Source organism: Salvelinus namaycush, chromosome 31, assembly GCF_016432855.1.
Source record: "Salvelinus namaycush isolate Seneca chromosome 31, SaNama_1.0, whole genome shotgun sequence".
Classification (NCBI taxonomy): domain Eukaryota; kingdom Metazoa; phylum Chordata; class Actinopteri; order Salmoniformes; family Salmonidae; genus Salvelinus; species Salvelinus namaycush.
The window spans coordinates 45,023,748-45,045,847 of NC_052337.1; the positions used below are offsets into that span (position 1 = coordinate 45,023,748).

General features: G+C 46.1%; 1 protein-coding gene across 1 annotated transcript in view; it reads left to right on the forward strand.

Moving 5' to 3' along the window:
* Positions 1 to 22,100, forward strand: part of LOC120025735 (dymeclin-like) — a 143,499-nt gene that overhangs the window by 57,395 nt on the left and 64,004 nt on the right. The window contains exons 9-13 of the mRNA XM_038970334.1: positions 4,137 to 4,325; positions 4,410 to 4,588; positions 9,810 to 9,935; positions 13,255 to 13,368; positions 13,561 to 13,655. Coding sequence (XP_038826262.1) covers positions 4,137 to 4,325; positions 4,410 to 4,588; positions 9,810 to 9,935; positions 13,255 to 13,368; positions 13,561 to 13,655 — 703 coding nt within the window. The remainder of the gene's footprint in view (positions 1 to 4,136; positions 4,326 to 4,409; positions 4,589 to 9,809; positions 9,936 to 13,254; positions 13,369 to 13,560; positions 13,656 to 22,100) is intronic.

Below are 22,100 nucleotides of genomic sequence, written 5' to 3' on the forward strand. Positions count from 1 at the left end.
GAGCCGATAAGATGGCAGCCTTCCACATACTTTTGGTCATGTAGAATGGCATGCATCTGTCAGAAAATCGATCCAAATGTTACGAATAGCCGATTCATTAACATGTTTTGCTCATATTACATACATCTTCCAAAAAGACCTAATATATCGTGACTACTGATGCAACCTCTCCTTCCTTGTCGAACTGACAGTCATTGACCTACAAATCATTTTGCATGCTAAACAACCATAGGGAATTCAGTAGCCTAGTCAATCTTAGCCTAGGCAGCCGATAGTGGGTAATACACTCGTGTCCCCTATGGACCGGCTCGTACGGCTCGCATCCTCCATTCAGGCTGCAAAGGCGTCATGTTCCTCCATAGCTAGCTTGAATGGCGAGCCGCCGGGAAAGAAACAGAAAAAATTGTGTGTACTGTCTTAATAAAACACAATTTTCCACCACCATTTTCAGATTTTTTTTATGCTTTAAGATGTTGCTTTAAGATTGTCTGAAAATCCCAAACTGGTGGTGGCCTTATTAGTTGAGTGACTATGTAATTTGTTAGGTGCTGTAACGGCAGCCTTCCTCCTCTTCGTCTGAAGAGGAGGTGTAGCAGGGATCGGACCAAGACGCAGCGTAGTTTGTGCTCAACATGATTTAATCAAGACGAATAACGTGAACACTTACAAAATACAAAAATAACAAACGTGGCAAACCGAAACAGTCCTCTCTGGTGAAACGAACACAAAGACAGGAAACAACCATCCACAAACCCCAACACAAAACAAGCCACCTAAATATGATTCCCAATCAGAGACAACACAAAACACCTGCCTCTGATTGAGAACCATATTAGGCCAAACATAGAAACAGACAAACTAGACACACAACATAGAATGCCCACCCAGCTCACGTCCTGATCAACACTAAAACAAGTAAAACACACAAGAACTATGGTCAGAACGTGACAGGTGCAGTATACGGAAAATATAAACGTTCTCTCACAGCGAAAATAATACATGCAGGAAGTCCAATCGGTTGTGAGGTATGGCAAATACATTGTTGTGATACATTTGGGTTCCGGGTTCACAATTACTTTTTCCGAAATCTCTGCCCAGCAAGGAGGAAAGGAGCCGACCTAATCCCGCCTCCCACTTTTACCTTTCAACCCCTTTTCACCTGGCAATCAACATTGTCCATCTTCCCTCTCTGACTGTAGGCTACATCCCTAGTTGCATGGTGTGATCAGATCATTACAGCAAAATATATCTACTAAAATGAGAGGGAAAGACGGGTGACAAGTAACATCCACTTCATAGGATGGGCTGAAAGGTTCAGTTATGTCACAAATGTTTCATTTGATTGTAACTTTCCTACAGTAGCCAGCTGACAGTTGACATATCCTTATAAATTAAATTAATTTCTGTTGCAGATATAAAAGAAAGGCTTGGTACTGATGCATGCATCTATCGAAATGCGATTTAGGCTCACTGTCCAAGTTTTCATTGGGGTAAATCAATTATGCTATTATTACATTTATGATTAGCCTACATTTACATTTTCAAATCGGTAGAATGACAATCATTTATAAGATGATGCAGGGGATTTAGTTTGCAAGCCAGGGCCAAATTGCCTTCCTGGAGCGAGCAAAATAATGTGATGATGTTGGCTAATTTCATAAAATGGGAAAGTATTCTCATAGCCTGTTTTGTATCAAATACACTCGCCTTAAATACCCTACTCCTTGAAAGTTGTGTATTGATTATACAGTGCCTTCAAAAAGTATTCATACCCCTTGACTTTGTGTCACTGGCCTACGCACGTTACCCCATAATGTCAAAGTGGAATTATGTTTTTAGAAACATTTACAAATTCATTAGAATTGAAAAGCTGAAATATCTTGTCAACTATTCAAGCCCTTGGTTATGGCAAGCTTAAATAAGTCCAGGAGTAAAAATGTGCTTAACAAGTCACATAATAAGTTGCATGCACTTACTCTGTGCAATAATAGTGTTTAACATGATTTTTTTAATGACTGCCTCATATCTGTACTCCACACATACAATTCTCTGTAACTGTCATGGTCGAAACATATTGATACAGCAGTAGCTAAGATGGGGAGAAGTCCGTCACTAGCACACAGCTCGGACACCCATGCATACCCCGCAAGACATGCCACCAGGGGTCTCTTCACAGTCCCCGAGTCTAGAACAAACTATGATAGGCGCACATTACTACATAGAGCCATGACTACATGGAACTCTCTTCCACATCAGGTAACTGATGCAAGCATTCGAATCAGATATATATTTAAAAAAAAAAACAGATGATAATACACCTTAAGGAACAGCTGGGACTGTGAAGCAACACAAACGGATGCATGCATACACACACATGATAACATAGGCACTATTCACACACACGTACACATGGATTATGTGTTGTAGATCTGTGGTACTGGAGTATGGGCCTGAGGGCACACACTTAGTGTGTTGTGAATTCTGTAATGAATGTATTGTAATGTTTTTTTAAATTGTATAACTGCCTTAATTTTGACCGGACCCCAGGAAGAGTAGCTTGGCAGCATCTTATGGGGATCCATAATAAATACAAATACCATGAGGCCCATGGTGACTTTTTAAAGCAGTTACACAGTTTACTGGCTGCGATAGGAGAAAACTGAGGATCGATCAACAACATTGTACTTACTCCACAATACTAACCTAAATGACAGAGTGAAAAGAAGGAAGCCTTTACAGAATAAAAAATATTCCAAAACAAGCATCCTGTTTGCAATAAGTAAAATTGCAAAAAAACGTGGCAAACAATGTGTCTTTATGGCCTGAATACAAATCATTATGTTTGTAGCAAATCCAACACAACACATCACTGAGTACCGCTCTAAATATTTTCAAGCATGGTGGTGACTGCATCACGTTATGGGTATGCTTGTCATCGGCAAGGACTGAAGGAAAACCTTTTTTAGTCTGCTTTCCAACAGACACTGAGAGACAAATGCACCTTTCAGCAGGACAATAACCTAAAACACAAGGCCAAATGGTAAGAAACTCCAGTGTTGCATTGAATGTTCCTGAGTGGCCTAGTTAGATTTTCAAGCCGATTTAAGTAAAAACTATGGCAAGACTTGAAAATGGCTGTCTAGCAATGATAAGTAAACGAACTTGACAGAGTCTTTTCAGAGTCTATTGACGCACCTGTGCGTCATTCTGAGTAACTAAAAAATATTTCAGTTTAAGCTAGAGATATTGCATGGGCTCCGTCTCCATCCACTGCATCCGCCTATGTCTGCCTTCCGCATCTGCGGTGTTTTGTCAGACCATGAGACATCCTGAAAATCACCTCGATATAGGACAGACACTTCAAAATCTTATTCCAAGGGGTATGAATACTGTCGTGATAAATGGCGGTCACTGCAGTCAACAGCTGCAGTGTTGCTCATTGGATTACCCCGTATCGTGGAATAGGCTATGTGAATGTTTATGAAGACAGAAGGCAGACATATGGAATTATTTCATTTGGATGGATGGTTGACATGATCAAAGGTAGGCGGATACTTTCTTATCTAAAACGTCTGTTTCGCTCACGGGACTCAAGCCTGGATGGGCTCGCGCCTAGTAAAAACCTTAGCCTATCGCGCAATATATTCCAAAATTCACCAGCGACGACATTAGGAGATAAGGATTGTGAGCACAGAGTTTCTGATCAGATCAATGATGATCTTCGAATGTATTTGTGTGGCTACGATGCCATCTTTAGAGCACAGCATGAAATAGGCTACTACCGAGGTCTGATGATGCTTCTGACAATATATTAAAAGACGTGTTGTGTCGGGTGATGTGCTAAAGTCTGTATAACCCTGTGACGTACAGTACCAGTCAAAAGTTTTGGACACACCTACTCATTCAAGGGTTTTTCTTTATTTTTACTATTTTCTACGTTGTAGGATAATAGTGAAGACGTCAAAACTATTAAATAACACATATGGAATCATGTAGTGACCCCAAAAAAGTTTTAAGCAAATCAAAATATATTTTATGTTCTTCAAAGTAGCCACCCCTTTGCCTTGAGACAGCTTTGCACATTCCATATGTGTTATTTCATAGTTTTGAGGGCTTCACTATTATGTTCCCTCCAGGTGGGTTGTGGAGTGTGTTCGCGCTGGGTGGAGCCGGCAGTAAGCCAGGATTGGACCAGGAACAGAACCCTCTGCCACTGTCCAATCAGAGCCTGTTATTGCTCCTGGTGCTAGCCAATCTGACAGATGGCCCCAACAACTGTCCCAACCCCTACAGACAGGCTGTCACGTGCTTCAAAAACACACAAGGTACAGAATATGCACTAGTACCAGTAAAAGATGACAGGGGGACCTTTTCAATGAATGGGTACTGAACCTGTGTGTTTTCCACAGACACGTCATCCATCCCTACAGAGCAGCACCATATGTTCCAGATCAACTTCAACAGCCTTTACACAGCTCTGTGTGAGCAGCAGAGATCCGACCAGGCTACACTGATACTCTACACACTGCTACACCAGAACACCAACATGAGGACATATATGCTGTCACGCACAGACATGGAGAACCTGGTGAGTTAGCCGCTAACTGCGCACACGTACACTACTCTCTGCAACACTGCTGCATCGAAACGCAAACGTGAGGACATATGCTCAGTTTATCAGGTACACATTTCAAATCTTGTGGGTCACGTTGTCCGGCACCACGTTCTCCGAACGGGAACTCTGAAATGTACTCTGGGTAATCTTGAGTCATCCTCTTTGACTTGGTTCTTCTTTTTTCCCCGCGGACACAGTGGGGCACAGTAGACAGCTGGTCCTGTGGGGTGTGCTGTGACGTCACCTCTAAGCAGGTTTTAAGTGTATTAGGGAGCGCAGATGGGGGAGAGCCACAGACCATTGCTCTGCAGGACCCACCTGTGACAGAGGATCACTCCCACACACAGTGGAACCGTGCTTGAACAAACACACACACGCACACAGGGGTGGACACACATAGCGCTTCCCGAAGCACCCCTCTGTGGAACAATGCTGGAGGCCTAAACACACAAACACACACGTTCTCTTAGTGCAGTCTGGGATGCAGTGTGTTGGGATGTTGGATTCGTGTCAGAGCTTGCTCAGTGCACTCTGCCTGCTTATTCTGCAACAGTGTCTGTCTGCACAGCAGGAATGCAGGATTTCACAATGGAAGTTGACAGAATGGCTGTTGAACCATGGCAGTTAAACCATCAAACAGAAACACCACGCAGACACGCACCCTGGAGAAACACCACGCAGGCACGTACCCTGGAGAAACACCACGCAGGCACGTACCCTGGAGAAACACCACGCAGGCACGTACCCTGGAGAAACACCACGCAGGCACGTACCCTGGAGAAACACCACGCAGGCACGTACCCTGGAGAAACACCACGCAGACACGTACCCTGGAGAAACACCACGCAGGCACGTACCCTGGAGAAACACCACGTAGACACGTACCCTGGAGAAACACCACGCAGACACGTACCCTGGAGAAACACCACGCAGACACGTACCCTGGAGAAACACCACGCCGGCACGTACCCTGGAGAAACACCACGCCGGCACGTACCCTGGAGAAACACCACGCAGACACGTACCCTGGAGAAACACCACGCAGACACGTACCCTGGAGAACCACCACGCAGGCACGTACCCTGGAGAACCACCACGCAGACACGCACCCTGGAGAAACACCACGCAGACACGTACCCTGGAGAACCACCACGCAGACACGCACCCTGGAGAAACACCACGCAGACACGTACCCTGGAGAAACACCACGCAGGCACGTACCCTGGAGAAACACCACGCAGGCACGTACCCTGGAGAAACACCACGCAGACACGTTCCCTGGAGAAACACCACGCAGACACGCACCCTGGAGAACCACCACGCAGACACGCACCCTGGAGAAACACCACGCAGACACGCACCCTGGAGAAACACCACGCAGACACGTACTCTGGAGAACCACCACGCAGACACGCACCCTGGAGAAACACCACGCAGACACGTACCCTGGAGAAACACCACGCAGGCACGTACCCTGGAGAAACACCACGCAGGCACGTACCCTGGAGAAACACCACGCAGGCACGTACCCTGGAGAAACACCACGCAGACACGTACCCTGGAGAAACACCACGCAGACACGTACCCTGGAGAAACACCACGCAGGCACGTACCCTGGAGAAACACCACGCAGGCACGTACCCTGGAGAAACACCACGCAGACACGTACCCTGGAGAAACACCACGCAGACACGTACCCTGGAGAAACACCACGCAGACACGTACCCTGGAGAAACACCACGCAGACACGTACCCTGGAGAAACACCACGCAGACACGTACCCTGGAGAAACACCACGCAGACACGTACCCTGGAGAAACACCACGCAGGCACGTACCCTGGAGAAACACCACGCAGGCACGTACCCTGGAGAAACACCACGCAGGCACGTACCCTGGAGAAACACCACGCAGACACGTACCCTGGAGAAACACCACGCAGACACGTACCCTGGAGAAACACCACGCAGACACGTACCCTGGAGAAACACCACGCAGACACGTACCCTGGAGAAACACCACGCAGACACGTACCCTGGAGAAACACCACGCAGACACGTACCCTGGAGAAACACCACGCAGACACGTACCCTGGAGAAACACCACGCAGGCACGTACCCTGGAGAAACACCACGCAGGCACGTACCCTGGAGAAACACCACGCAGGCACGTACCCTGGAGAAACACCACGCAGACACGTACCCTGGAGAAACACCACGCAGACAGGTACCCTGGAGAAACACCACGCAGACACGTACCCTGGAGAAACACCACGCAGACACGTACCCTGGAGAAACACCACGCAGACACGTACCCTGGAGAAACACCACGCAGACACGTACCCTGGAGAAACACCACGCAGACACGTACCCTGGGGAAACACCACGCAGACACGTACCCTGGGGAAACACCACGCAGACACGTACCCTGGAGAAACACCACGCAGACACGTACCCTGGAGAAACACCACGCAGACACGTACCCTGGAGAAACACCACGCAGACACGTACCCTGGAGAAACACCACGCAGACACGTACCCTGGAGAAACACCACGCAGACACGTACCCTGGAGAAACACCACGCAGACACGTACCCTGGAGAACCACCACGCAGACACGTACCCTGGAGAAACACCACGCAGACACGTACCCTGGAGAAACACCACGCAAACACGTACCCTGGGGAAACACCACGCAGACACGTACCCTGGAGAAACACCACGCAGACACGTACCCTGGAGAAACACCACGCAGACACGTACCCTGGAGAAACACCACGCAGGCACGTACCCTGGGGAAACACCACGCAGGCACGTACCCTGGAGAAACACCACGCAGGCACGTACCCTGGAGAAACACCACGCAGGCACGTACCCTGGAGAAACACCACGCAGACACGTACCCTGGAGAAACACCACGCAGACACGTACCCTGGAGAAACACCACGCAGACACGTACCCTGGAGAAACACCACGCAGACACGTACCCTGGAGAAACACCACGCAGACACGTACCCTGGAGAAACACCACGCAGACACGTACCCTGGAGAAACACCACGCAGGCACGTACCCTGGAGAAACACCACGCAGACACGTACCCTGGAGAAACACCACGCAGACACGTACCCTGGAGAAACACCACGCAGACACGTACCCTGGAGAAACACCACGCAGACACGTACCCTGGAGAAACACCACGCAGACACGTACCCTGGAGAAACACCACGCAGACACGTACCCTGGAGAAACACCACGCAGACACGTACCCTGGAGAAACACCACGCAGACACGTACCCTGGAGAAACACCACGCAGACACGTACCCTGGAGAAACACCACGCAGACACGCACCCTGGAGAAACACCACGCAGACACGTACTCTGGAGAACCACCACGCAGACACGCACCCTGGAGAAACACCACGCAGACACGCACCCTGGAGAAACACCACGCAGGCACGTACCCTGGAGAAACACCACGCAGGCACGTACCCTGGAGAAACACCACGCAGACACGTACCCTGGAGAAACACCACGCAGACACGTACCCTGGAGAAACACCACGCAGACACGTACCCTGGAGAAACACCACGCAGACACGTACCCTGGAGAAACACCACGCAGGCACGTACCCTGGAGAAACACCACGCAGGCACGTACCCTGGAGAAACACCACGCAGGCACGTACCCTGGAGAAACACCACGCAGGCACGTACCCTGGAGAAACACCACGCAGACACGTACCCTGGAGAAACACCACGCAGACACGTACCCTGGAGAAACACCACGCAGGCACGTACCCTGGAGAAACACCACGCAGGCACGTACCCTGGGGAAACACCACGCAGGCACGTACCCTGGAGAAACACCACGCAGGCACGTACCCTGGAGAAACACCACGCAGGCACGTACCCTGGAGAAACACCACGCAGGCACGTACCCTGGAGAAACACCACGCAGACACGTACCCTGGAGAAACACCACGCAGACACGTACCCTGGAGAAACACCACGCAGACACGTACCCTGGAGAAACACCACGCAGACACGTACCCTGGAGAAACACCACGCAGACACGTACCCTGGAGAAACACCACGCAGACACGTACCCTGGAGAAACACCACGCAGACACGTACCCTGGAGAAACACCACGCAGACACGTACACTGGAGAAACACCACGCAGACACGTACCCTGGAGAAACACCACGCAGACACGTACCCTGGAGAACCACCACGCAGACACGTACCCTGGAGAACCACCACGCAGACACGTACCCTGGAGAACCACCACGCAAACACGTACCCTGGGGAAACACCACGCAGACACGTACCCTGGGGAAACACCACGCAGACACGTACCCTGGAGAAACACCACGCAGGCACGTACCCTGGGGAAACACCACGCAGGCACGTACCCTGGGGAAACACCACGCAGGCACGTACCCTGGGGAAACACCACGCAGGCACGTACCCTGGAGAAACACCACGCAGGCACGTACCCTGGAGAAACACCACGCAGGCACGTACCCTGGAGAAACACCACGCAGACACGTACCCTGGAGAAACACCACGCAGACACGTACCCTGGAGAAACACCACGCAGACACGTACCCTGGAGAAACACCACGCAGACACGTACCCTGGAGAAACACCACGCAGACACGTACCCTGGGGAAACACCACGCAGACACGTACCCTGGGGAAACACCACGCAGACACGTACCCTGGGGAAACACCACGCAGACACGTACCCTGGGGAAACACCACGCAGACACGTACCCTGGGGAAACACCACGCAGACACGTACCCTGGGGAAACACCACGCAGACACGTACCCTGGGGAAACACCACGCAGACACGTACCCTGGAGAAACACCACGCAGACACGTACCCTGGAGAAACACCACGCAGACACGTACCCTGGAGAAACACCACGCAGACACGTACCCTGGAGAAACACCACGCAGACACGTACCCTGGAGAAACACCACGCAGACACGTACCCTGGAGAACCACCACGCAGACACGTACCCTGGAGAACCACCACGCAGACACACACAGTAGACCATGACATCCTGGTAAACAGTGTAATTTGTTACTGAGTGGACTATCCTGGCTAAATAAATACATGAAAATACGAATAGCCAACGCACTTGCTCGTTCTCTAATTATTTTACTCCTTCCCCTCCTCCTTAGGTGATGCCCATCCTCAAGATCCTGTATCATGTGGAAGACGGGAACTCTCATCACGTCTACATGGCCCTCATCATCCTCCTCATCCTCACTGAGGAAGATACCTTCAACAGATCCATACATGAGGTGGTGAGTACTGACCCCTCACTCTAACCCTCATCGTCCTCCTCATCCTCACTGAGGACGATACCTTAAACAGATCCATACATGAGGTGGTGAGTACTCACCCCTCACTAGCCCTCATCATCCTCCTCATCCTCACTGAGGACGATACCTTCAACAGATCCATACTTGAAGGGGTGAGTACTCACTCCTCACTCTAACCCTCATCATCCTCCTCATCCTCACTGAGGAAGATACCTTCAACAGATCCATACATGAGGTGGTGAGTACTCACCCCTCACTCTAACCCTCATCATCCTCCTCATCCTCACTGAGGACGATACCTTCAACAGATCCATACGTGAAGGGGTGAGTAGTCACCCCTCACTCTAACCCTCATCATCCTCCTCATCCTCACTGAGGACGATACCTTCAACAGATCCATACGTGAAGGGGTGAGTACTCACCCCTCACTCTAACCCTCATCATCCTCCTCATCCTCACTGAGGACGATACCTTCAACAGAGCCATACATGAGGTGGTGAGTACTCACCCCTCACTCTAACCCTCATCATCCTCCTCATCCTCACTGAGGACGATACCTTCAACAGATCCATACATGAGGTGGTGAGTACTCACCCCTCACTCTAACCCTCATCGTCCTCCTCATCCTCACTGAGGACGATACCTTCAACAGATCCATACATGAGGTGGTGAGTACTCACCCCTCACTCTAACCCTCATCATCCTCCTCATCCTCACTGAGGACGATACCTTCAACAGATCCATACGTGAAGGGGTGAGTAGTATCCCTGATTTGATTGAGCGCTGAAAATGTACTCCAGTGTCAAACACAAATATTGCACACTAGTAATTGCACTCCTATGACAGAAGGGACACAGCCCTGCGAAAAACATGTATTCCCTTTCAGCACATTCTAGTTGTAGACGTCTGAGTCATTTCTCTGTACGAGGTATGATTTCTCAAACGTCAGGACATGTGCCATTTCAGATAAGAACAGTACATTCTATGATAGGCACTGTCTCCCCAGCTCCCTCTGTCTATTTCAGTCTTCATTATTTCTTTCTACTCAGCTTGTCAATGAATTCGCCGTGTATTTGAACAGAGAGCCTTCAAACCACTTAGCACACGGTGCTTGACGCCATTCTGCTCTTCCATTACATTCCAGTTGTGTGAATCATTTTTGACATTTTAAAGTCATTCCTCTCTTTCTCTGTACGTGCGGAGCCTATCGAGTTTCAGTCCACTGGCTGGGCTGCATATGAATGTGTCTCTGGCTGCGTCCCAAATGGCACTATCCCCCATATAGTGCACTACTTTTCACCGGGGCCCATAGGGCTCTGGTCAAAAGTAGTGCACTATATAGGGGATATTGTGTCATTTGGGAACCCTGTTTGACTGCAGCAGGAAATCTTAAAGCCTAGGCTGTGGCTGCCAGCAGACCTCTCACTGAGTCTCTCTGTTTTGGATGGAAATCCATTTCACATTGGTCTCTTTGCTGTTGACATATAATTTCCAGCAGTACTGGGTTCAATGTAAACCAACCACAGTCAAGCCAGCTCTCAATATTCAGACCGGTGTTTTTCATCATAGAAAAATCAATGCAGAAGTACTTCAACGCTGTTGTGGTGTTTTGGGGCTGTGAGTTGAGCCTGGGATTAGACCGCCATGTTGGTCCATGTTCTGTCCATCAGTTGCTGATGGTTGTCACCCAGTTCCTAAGGTGCTGTGTCACTGTGACTCCATTTCGTGTCTCCAGAGCCTGGTGGATGGACTCGGATCATGTATTACTACACACATCACAGCTAGGCTTCTACAACCTCTGTTGCATTTGATAGTGCAGACGTGACCATGGCGCAGCCTAGTCAATTTCACAAATGATCTCTTTGAAGTCTAAATCTGTGGTCGTTTGACGGTACAGAATAGGTCTTTAAATTAGGGCATTATTCTATTTCTGCGTATTAATGAAACAAGGTGCAATCTCAAATGCATTATTGAATGTGTGATTGTGTGTGTGTGTGTGTGTGTGTGTGTGTGTGTGTGTGTGTGTGTGTGTGTGTGTGTGTGTGTGTGTGTGTGTGTGTGTGTGTGTGTGTGTGTGTGTGTGTGTGTGTGTGTGTAGATAGCTTTTTCAGAATCTATATCCTTCCCCAACATTAAGTAAGGCCAAGCCTTATGACATCCTGTCCTGCCAACCGTTACCGAGACTTCCTTTACTTCTGACATGAAGTGCTTGTTACCGTGGTCGCTAAGCACCCTGCACACACAAGGTTGACAACCAGAAGTAATAGGCCTACTGTAGTAATGGAAAAAGAGTCGAGCCATCAAGTTGCATGAAATACTTCCAGTAAATGTCTTGTTTAGGAGAGAGGGGGAGAGGATTTAGATGTTTGTGTTTTACAGAGAGAAAAAAGTGATTTGTGATCAAAACGGTGATAGCTACTAGCTAGCTGGCACTGCTGGCAGTGTTATAACTTTTCCTGTTAATTCGTACAGTAGCAGTGTTTCTACTTTATTCCTTTAGAAGTGGGGCGCGACTGCTAAATTGTTGCCGCCACACCAAACATTATTGTTATTACTATTTCTTTTTTGGGATAGAAAAACTTTGTGTAAAGCTTAAATGACTTCAACCAGACCAAGTTTGTATAAAATGTAATTGACCTATATGTTTTATATATTTGAGAACCAGAAATCGCCTAAATAAAAGCTAAAACAATTAAACCAATCAAATAAAACTATGAATTTAGGAGTGCTTTTGCCATGGCTGGGTTACCGACCGGGCACGCAGGGCACATGCCCAGGGGCCCCAATTGTGGTCCCCATTGATTTTGTTATAATGTTTGATCATAAGATCACAGAATTAGCCATGGCAAAATGCAACATTTTCTCTCCGCTCCATGGAAAACATTTATAAAATTGCAGGAAAGTAGTCCCTTTTTGATCCAGAAAAAAACCTTGCTCATAGCACACCTGCCTGATAATATGGTACGGTCCCATATATAGGTTATGGTAAAAAGTCAGCCCTAAAATATTTTGGGGGCAATATGTTATATGCTCGTGTCTGGGGAGGATTATAGATAGATCAGAATCATTTGATTTTCATTCATTTTGGAGTATAATGTACCTTTAAAAAGTCACCCGAAATGACCTTCTCACAGTCCTTCTACAAAAAAATATCCCGGGGGGCATGCTGCTGTGGACCCCCGCCACTCCCTCCACAACCTTTACCACCACTGCTAAAAAAAATATTAAATGCTGAGTAGTTACTCACGCTCCCTCTTTCCCTCCCTTTTTCTCTCTCTCGCTCAAACTCCCCTTCTCCCAGGTATTAAAAAACATAACTTGGTATTCAGAGCGTTCATTAACAGAAATCTCCCTGGGTAGTCTACTCATCCTGGTGGTTATACGCACCATCCAGTTCAACATGACACGCACCCGGGTGAGTACACACACACACACACACACACACACACACACACACACACACACACACACACACACACACACACACACACACACACACACACACACATACACTTTGTTTACCCTCTACTAGCTTTGTTTTCTCCCAAGATCGTCTCAATGGAATTCCAGGAAGGTCATTGCACGTCTCTCATTTCCTCTCTTCCAGGATAAGTACCTGCACACCAACTGCCTGGCTGCCCTGGCCAATATGTCTGCCCAGTTCCGCTGCCTACACCAGTATGCAGCCCAGCGCATCATCAGGTGAGGCTACAGCTCCGTCCTCCGTAGAACTATTGCTCACTGTCAACACAGACACGGGTATGGCCAATGCTTGTTAATGGGTATAGATAGGATCTCAACACGAACTAAAGCCTTACTGGTAGATTGCGAATTGTAGAGGTTTAGCAGGTCTGTGCAGCACCTTCTGGTGTAGATATTCCAGGGTTGTGTTTTGTGCTGAGCGGGAAAGACCACCTATCTTCTTGGCTACGGATGTTGCAGCGTTCCCTCACCAAGGCAGTAGAGGTGGAGAAAAACAAAGGTTGGCTTGATCGTCCTCATCGGAGAGGATTTAAATGAGTCATTTGATTACGCTTTTGTTTTCTTCCTCGGCTCATGGCCTACAGAACGTTCTGTACTGAAGTCTGCCACTATTCAGGCACAAACATTACCATACCAAATGTTTTTATTTTTATAAGGTCTACCACAGAGGACCAACCCTTGCCAAATCCCCACACCAGTATGCAAGCATTAGCATGGGTTGATTCACAACACATCATTTCGACATTTCCATAACAACTGTGTAAAATGACTAAGATAGTCGTTATATTGGCCCGATTTACCACATTCCAATCCCTTTCTTGCAGATTGACGCAGTGCTTCCAGATTGAAAACAGTGTTTTTAGGCCGGCGGTTTTGGAAGTGTAGCTGGTTGAGTCCGACATAAAATGACTATCATTATATTGGCAGATTATTGCGTTACAATTTGCAACGCACCGATTTCAGATTGAAACCATATTTTGAGATTGGTGGATTGGAAGTACAGATGGGCTACACATTTCCCTTAGTGCCAGTGACCATGTTGGTTTGGTGCATGACGGAATTAAAGACGAGAGCATATAAAGTAAAAGGTCAACATTTTAAGGGTGATAATTGTGCGTATTTATTCTGTTTTGTAAATGATCCCGTAGGGTGGAGTGGTCGTATTTTATATGGCGATTTATTTGATGTGTGATTGAGTTAGTGATTTCGTTTGGCTTCTCTGAATGCCTTGACGACTTGATACATAGCAACAGATTCCAGATTGCCTTGGTAGCTTTACTAAGCCCACAAACAAGCTTAGACAAACGCATGTATAGGAAAACACACTCACTCAGTCACACGAACACTTACTCCACCCTGATGATGGAATAAAGTTGCTGGTCATAATGAGACACGTAGTTAGTGGGGAAAGTGCTTGGAATTACGTGCTTTGTGTTTTTTTTTTAACTTTCTTTTACTCTCGTTTTTATTATTTTTTAAACAATTGATATTAGATATTTCACTGGATGTACGGATCAAACGTATGCCAACGTCTTCGTCAACTGCAGCCGTCGTAATGCTGTAGCCTAGGTCTATTGCTCATCGCGTGGCTCATCACATGTTAGACCACTAGGCTAGCTGTCATAGACCTGTGGCTGGCTCTCAATAAAGACATCGCGTCTCCTGGTTGTGTGTTCTGGCTTTGAAGCAGTCAGCCAGTCAAGGAAGGTAATGGTTATGACTCCACGCTTGTTGAGAGGGAGGAGATTTCTCCTGCCTCTGTGGTTAGAAGTTAACTATATGAATGAATGGGAATGTGAAGGGCTTGCCCAGTGACTCACCCAGATCATTGTTCCAGATGAGCCCTGGTTAGGAGCACACACTCCACCGGTCATACATACTAACACACATACACGCACACGTACTCCCTTTCGATGTTCGCCCAGAACGACCAGACAAGTGCATGGCCTCTCCTCTTCCTCTCATCAATTCATTCAGGATCATTTAATGCTGTTCGTGACCACGGGGAAATTGGAAACAGAAATGCATACACACACACACACTCCATCGTGTTTTATTATTACTAAGAGAGTAGCCTAGCTGACGCAGTCTTTCTTCAAATTGTGTTAGTCACATGCGCCCAATACAACAGGTGTGTAGACCTTACAGTGGAATGCTTACTTACGAGCCCCTAACCAACAATGCAGTTACAATTATAAATTATAATATACGAATAAGAATAAGACATAAAAGTAAGATTCGGGATGTGGTGGTGGAGGGGAAGGTAATGTAGTACATTCATGATTTTCCCTGGGAGGAATGTCCTCCAGGAATTGTTTGGGTCTATATATTGAGGCAGCAGAGTGTGAAAAGGCTTTCTTTCCACTACATGAGTGAACCCCCCCCTCCACCCTTTCATTCATCTTTCCTCACTCCTTCCTCTCTTCCCTGAAGAGCAGCGACATGGATATGTGAGTAGCTACGCTGATTTGACTGTGCATTCGTTGGTAAGAGGCTGTGGGTTCAATTCCCCGTAGGCATCACATACAGATTCACATACCAAAAAAGGTATGGACTCATTGTACTGCAAGTCGCTTTGGTTAAAAGCATCTAAGATGCATTTATTGTGATGTAATAGTTCCTACACTGATTTGCTTGTGCATCTCTGCATCTCAGCCCCATTTGCAGATGCCACCACATCTTGCCTGCTCTCCTCTACATCGTCTCTCTACACGTTTACGATTGAGTCATTTAGCAGACGCTTTTATCCAGTGCGACTTATAGGAGAAATTAGGGTTAAGTGCCTTGCTCAAGGGCACATCGACAGATTAGTCACCTAGTCAGCTTGGACCAGCTTGGATTTGAACTTGCTACATTTCGGTTACTGGCCCAGGGCTACCTGCCACACTACATGTATCTAATTTCACAAACAAAGTAGAAAATACTACTGTGTTGTATAAGAGCATGTGAAGTATGTCTAGAACGCCAAGCCTCAGGCAAAGCATTGGTTATATTTTTACATTCTAGTCATTTAGCAGACACTTTTATTCAGAGCGACTTACAGTAGTGAGTGTACAAGTATTTTCATGCTTTTTCCTACTGGCCCCCCATGGGAATCGAACCCACAACCCTGGCTACACAGGACTGCAACATGAACAGTCAGTGTCGTAAAGGAAAGTTATTCCAATGATTTTACTGCATGCTCAAGGCTAAAGTCAATGTTAGATTTTCTTGAACTGTCAAGTGAGAATAGTTTGCTGGAGTCAATCACAAATTCCAATCCTTCATTACCTTTGGCTATTATCAGTTATTATTCTGGGATGTCTATTGAGCTATAATATTAAACAAACTGACAATCAGTGATGGCTTCTCTTTTGCCTCTTTTTGAACCCCTTTGTCAACTTGGAAGTATTTTACAAAAAAACAAAAACACAAACCAGACATTTTTGTTTTTAAACGAAATTGGAGAAAACTAATTATTTTATGTATTTTTTGTCCTTTTTTTCCCCCTCCCCTTTTCTTTCAGCTGCGCCAGCCTTCACATGCGGAGATACTTGTATGTTCTGGACAATTTGTATTTCCCACAAACACTGGCTGGTTCACCGCGTGCGACGCACTAGCCCAGGAGCTTGTGCACTTTACTTGCTCGCTCATTCTCAAGTCCAATGCTTCCAGGTTATAACCAGACTCTAAGACTACTAGTCTTTTGCTGCCCACTCTTCCTGCTTCTTTTACATGTTTCTATTATCTTTCTGTCCTGCTGATTGCTGCATGAGCACAGTATTGAATCTTTGCATGCTGGAATGATTCACGGATAGTGGACTCGCTGAATGGATCCAAAATTACCCCCTATTCTCTAGTGCACTACCTTTGACAAAGATACATTCTACACACGCATGTTCTATGTAAAGCCGTGTCTGTCAGTCAGTGGCGGTCAGTGCCATTTAAGATGAATGAGCGAAAAAATTATATTACAGCATATTGGATGACTGTCATTCATATTCCATTCACCCAGGTCAATGTAACAGCAATATTTTTAGGCTACTACATGATACTCAAATGTTCCTATGCCCATCACGAGGTTGCTACAACCTAGCCTACGAATGAAAGTTTACAACATAGGTGCATACAGGTCGAGAGAAAATGTTGAGGTGTCATTCAATCCCTCCTTGCACACTCTTGCCTGCATCTAGCTGATCTAGGGTGTAACTATTAGTCTAACAGTTGCAAACAAGAGTTTCTATTTGACAAATTCTGGTATGTTTATCGCCATTTAATTCCATTTGCTTCCGTTTAAGAAGCGTTTTTCAACAGAATCGGTGGAATGAATACACCCCTGATAACACATAAACACAGTTCACTTTCATGCCAGCCACGTTGTATTCCTTCTCACATCGATGCGATCTTCTCCACTCACCTTTTTTTCCCTTCGCTTGTGGACTTCAACACATCAGCTGTGTAACCAGGCGAAAAAACCTTTCCAAGCCAATCCATATCATAACCACTACACACAACCTACATCGTTGTCACCATATTATATCAAGTAATGTCATAGTCAACATAGCTAATAGAACTAACGCGTTAGTAAACCTGCTACAATCATGCAGTAACGTTAGTGTACAATTTAGCACTTAAACTGGTGGGCCCCGGTGGCAATAAATTTGTAAAATCAAAACCTTACCTTGACTTGGAAGAGTTCCAGTGTTGTGTTGGATAGTCTTAGCCAGCTAGCTAACATAGCATCCCTCTGTTTGAGCATGGTGTTTGAGTTGGCTAAACTAGCTAGCTGCATTTGCTAGCTAAGTAAGTGAAGCTAAAAGTGAGGGGAAAAAATGACCATCTGTCTATCTTGCTTCTCCATTTTGGAAGAAATGTATTTGTTTAAAACTGTTCAACTATTTTCTTTCTCTCTCTTTGAGTCAACTACTCACCACATGTTATGCACCACAGTGCTAGCTAGCTGTAGCTTATGCTTTCAGTGCTAGATTCATTCTCTGATCATTTTATTGGGTGGACAAAATATCAGTTCATGCTACAAGAGCTCTAATAGGCTGGGGGACGTCCTCCGGAAGTTGTTATAATTACTGTGTTAAGTCTATGGAAGGGGGTGAGAACCATGAGCCTCCTAGGTTATGTATTGAAGTCAATGTACCCAGATGTACCCAGAAGCCAGCTGTCCTCAGGCTACAACATGTTGCTACCCTACAGAGTGCTGCTGAGGCTACTGTAGACCTCCATTGCAAAACAGTGTGTTTTAATCAATTATTTGGTGACGTGAATATATTTAGTTTAGTTTTATCTAAAAAGGATCATTTAATTTATTTATTTTTTTACTATTTTTAATTTAATGAAATTCACTGAGGATGGTCCTCCCCTTTCTCCTCTGATGAGCCTCCACTGCTGCCTGTGCTGTAGACTAGGGTTTTGCAGTCAGTCAGTGTGGCAGAGTCTTTGTGCAGGTGGGGATCACCAGGTGTGCCTCTCAGTGTTATTAATACCATGGCTACAAAAGACGCCATAGAATCTTAGTTACCGTACAGACAGACTCAGACCCAGGCCTCTTAGCCAGCACTGGTAATCACATCTCAATCCACTTTTCAGTACCTCAATCACCCCACATAAAGCCAATGATAAATGGATTCCGTGACCTGCATCGGATGAATGGTGCTGACATGTGGAGCAGGTGTACATCTCAGCTCAGTACTGCATTTATCCGGCTAGGTTCTTTGTGCAACAATTTGGGTTAGGGTTCTCTCCCATTTGGTCTAACTATATGTTTTTTTTGTGGCCGAGTCTGCTGATGCGAGAGAGAGAAAAAGCGTGTGTGTGTGTGTGTGTGTGTAGGTGAGCGTGCACGTGTCTCAGTAGGTCAATCTGACACAGCTTCCAGGCGCTGTGTCTAGACTAGACATGAACAATTGAACAGGTTGCCATGCCACTGATGCCAAAACAATAGTGTATGGCAGCTAGTGCCCTGCCCTGTCAATCAATTAGTAACAAAGTGTGCCCTCTCCATCTCACCACCTTTATAAAAAGGCCGTAGCTGTGGATCAGACTTTTCCCTGATCTTTTTTTCCCCCTCAGACCCGAAGCTTCTGCTCGTGTGCAGATCACATCCTCGGCATGTGTTTATTCTCTACTTTACACAGTCTCTGCTCGTAGAGAACAGGCTACTCAGGCTCGTTTTAATGAAGTTAGATCAAAGCTGAATCAATGTCTGCAAGATCACATAATGATAGTATTCTACATAACAAACCGAATATAGTAGCATAGTATAACGTCACTGCAAGACAAAAACACCACGTCATTTCTCTCTCGTGGCCAAATTCAACAGCGCGCGCCACTAGGCAAGATACACAGGTAGACTATGCTATAGTTTTAACACCATCTGCTCCAAAATGTGCTCACTTTACAAGATCATTCAACTCATGAAACTGATTGAGATCAAATGGTTGGTATGCAGATGCTGCATGGACATTTCACCGGTAAAACCTGAAGAATTATCATTCCCGATTAACAGTGAGAAATGTGGAGGGAAGGAGACCACAAAAATGTGTGAGTAAATTAGAGGTAAATAAACACTTGGACATGAACGTGATCTGCACATGTGCAGAAACTTCAAGTCCTTTAGTCCAGAATAAAACAGGTCCGGGAAAAGTCGTATCTGCAACCACTCCCATTTTTAAAAAAACACAGAGACCTCATAACAAAGGATGTTTGTTCCCCTTCAGTTTTTCCCCTTAGGCTTTCAAAGAGGACAAAGAGCATGCCCAGACGTTAAATTAACTGAATAAACAGTCCCAGATCTCAGTCAAAGCCAGCATAGTGTGTCTATGATTTGGAAACAACGAAAACAAAACTGAGCATGCCCATATCTCATTCATTTTACCAAGTGTGTCTGTTATATTTTGGAATCAACAAAACACACGCCATGTCAAAGCCCCAATTAAATACTATATTTTTTATATGACATACCCAAGTGTGTATGTTTTAGAATCAACAATTAAGCAATAGTACATGAGGCCGTGTGTTATGACATTTTTATCATGGCTGGGATGTGGTCATATCCGCGAGGCGAAGCCGATTGGTGTAGTCCACCACAGCCATGATAAAAATGTCATAACACAAGGCCTCGAGTGAACTATTGCTTTTATACAACGGGTTACCTGCATTAAAAATCAAGATTATTTCCCAAACTATCAATTTTGAAACAAAAACATGATTGCTACATTCACTAACACTGGTTGTCAAGTGACATTTTAGGCGTTCTCTAGTCGTTAGTTATTTTCGTACCGACTGCCGTGTAAAGCAAAACTTCCCAATTGCTGGTTGATAGTTCCAGAACGTTGGTTTCTAGGGACGCTGTCCATGGTTCTGAAAACAGTGCACATCTGGTCTATGCATAGGAAAATGTTATGTCAGATGGAAACATTGTAGTGGCGCTGTCCATGGGGCTGAAAACGCCGCTGAAACCTTGTAGCAAAGACTTTGATGCAGCAGATCAGAATAGAGACCACAATGACACTCTTTTTTCAGATGGTCACAGCATCGGCAGCTATTTATTTGTGATACACGTTGAAATGCACATTTCCATACAGTGTGCAAGTACTTGTCTAATGCCGGGGTCTCAAGTGCAGCTGGCCACCATTTCTAAGGAACAACTGCCTTGTTGTCGCACGTAGCTGTTAGGATGTTATCTCCTTCTGTTATCCGTAACAGCACGTAGCTGTTAGGATGTTATCTCCTTCTGTTATCCGTAACAGCACGTAGCTGTTAGGATGTTATCTCCTTCTGTTATCCGTAACAGCACGTAGCTGTTAGGATGTTATCTCCTTCTGTTATCCGTAACAGCACGTAGCTGTTAGGATGTTATCTCCTTCTGTTATCCGTAACAACACGTAGCTGTTAGGATGTTATCTCCTTCTGTTATCCGTAACAGCACGTAGCTGTTAGGATGTTATCTCCTTCTGTTATCCGTAACAGCACGTAGCTGTTAGGATGTTATCTCCTTCTGTTATCCGTAACAGCACGTAGCTGTTAGGATGTTATCTCCTTCTGTTATCCGTGGACGGCTTCCAATAGCTCCTAAGAGAGCTTTCAGCCCTGTGCCCGTTCACATACTCTGGCCTCCAGACCTACATCGGAGAGCTGCTGGATGGCAGTTGTCCTGATGCAGTGTTTGGTATACCTACGGGATGTGCCAGCCTCCTAGAGAGAGAGCGAGCAATCAATAATGGCAATATGACAATGATTCTATTCATGTTTATTATATTCTTATACTGTATAGCAGCCTAGCTATTTTAACAAAATGTTATACCTTGCACAGATGGGGCAGCATCGATGAAAGAGTGTTGAGTCCCATTGGTTCTATGGTATACCACATGTTGTCGTCATCGGAGAGATTTCGTCTGGGGTGTAGATAAAAGGCTGGGGCATGTTCAGGTAATTTAGTGATTTTTCTAGCGATCGAGCAAAGCTCGTTCCCTAGGTTTTCATACATGCAGCCACAACGATTCTCTCGGTCTCTTTCCATTGGATTTTTGTGGTTCTTGGTTCCTTCATTGAAACTCAGTGTTGCCTATCTCGATCCATTTGTGTCCCCTTTTATTACGAACGAGTCTGGCTTCAGTTTGCGATTTCCTTTGTTGCCTCTTCGGCCAATCAATCAAACCACACCTTATTCAG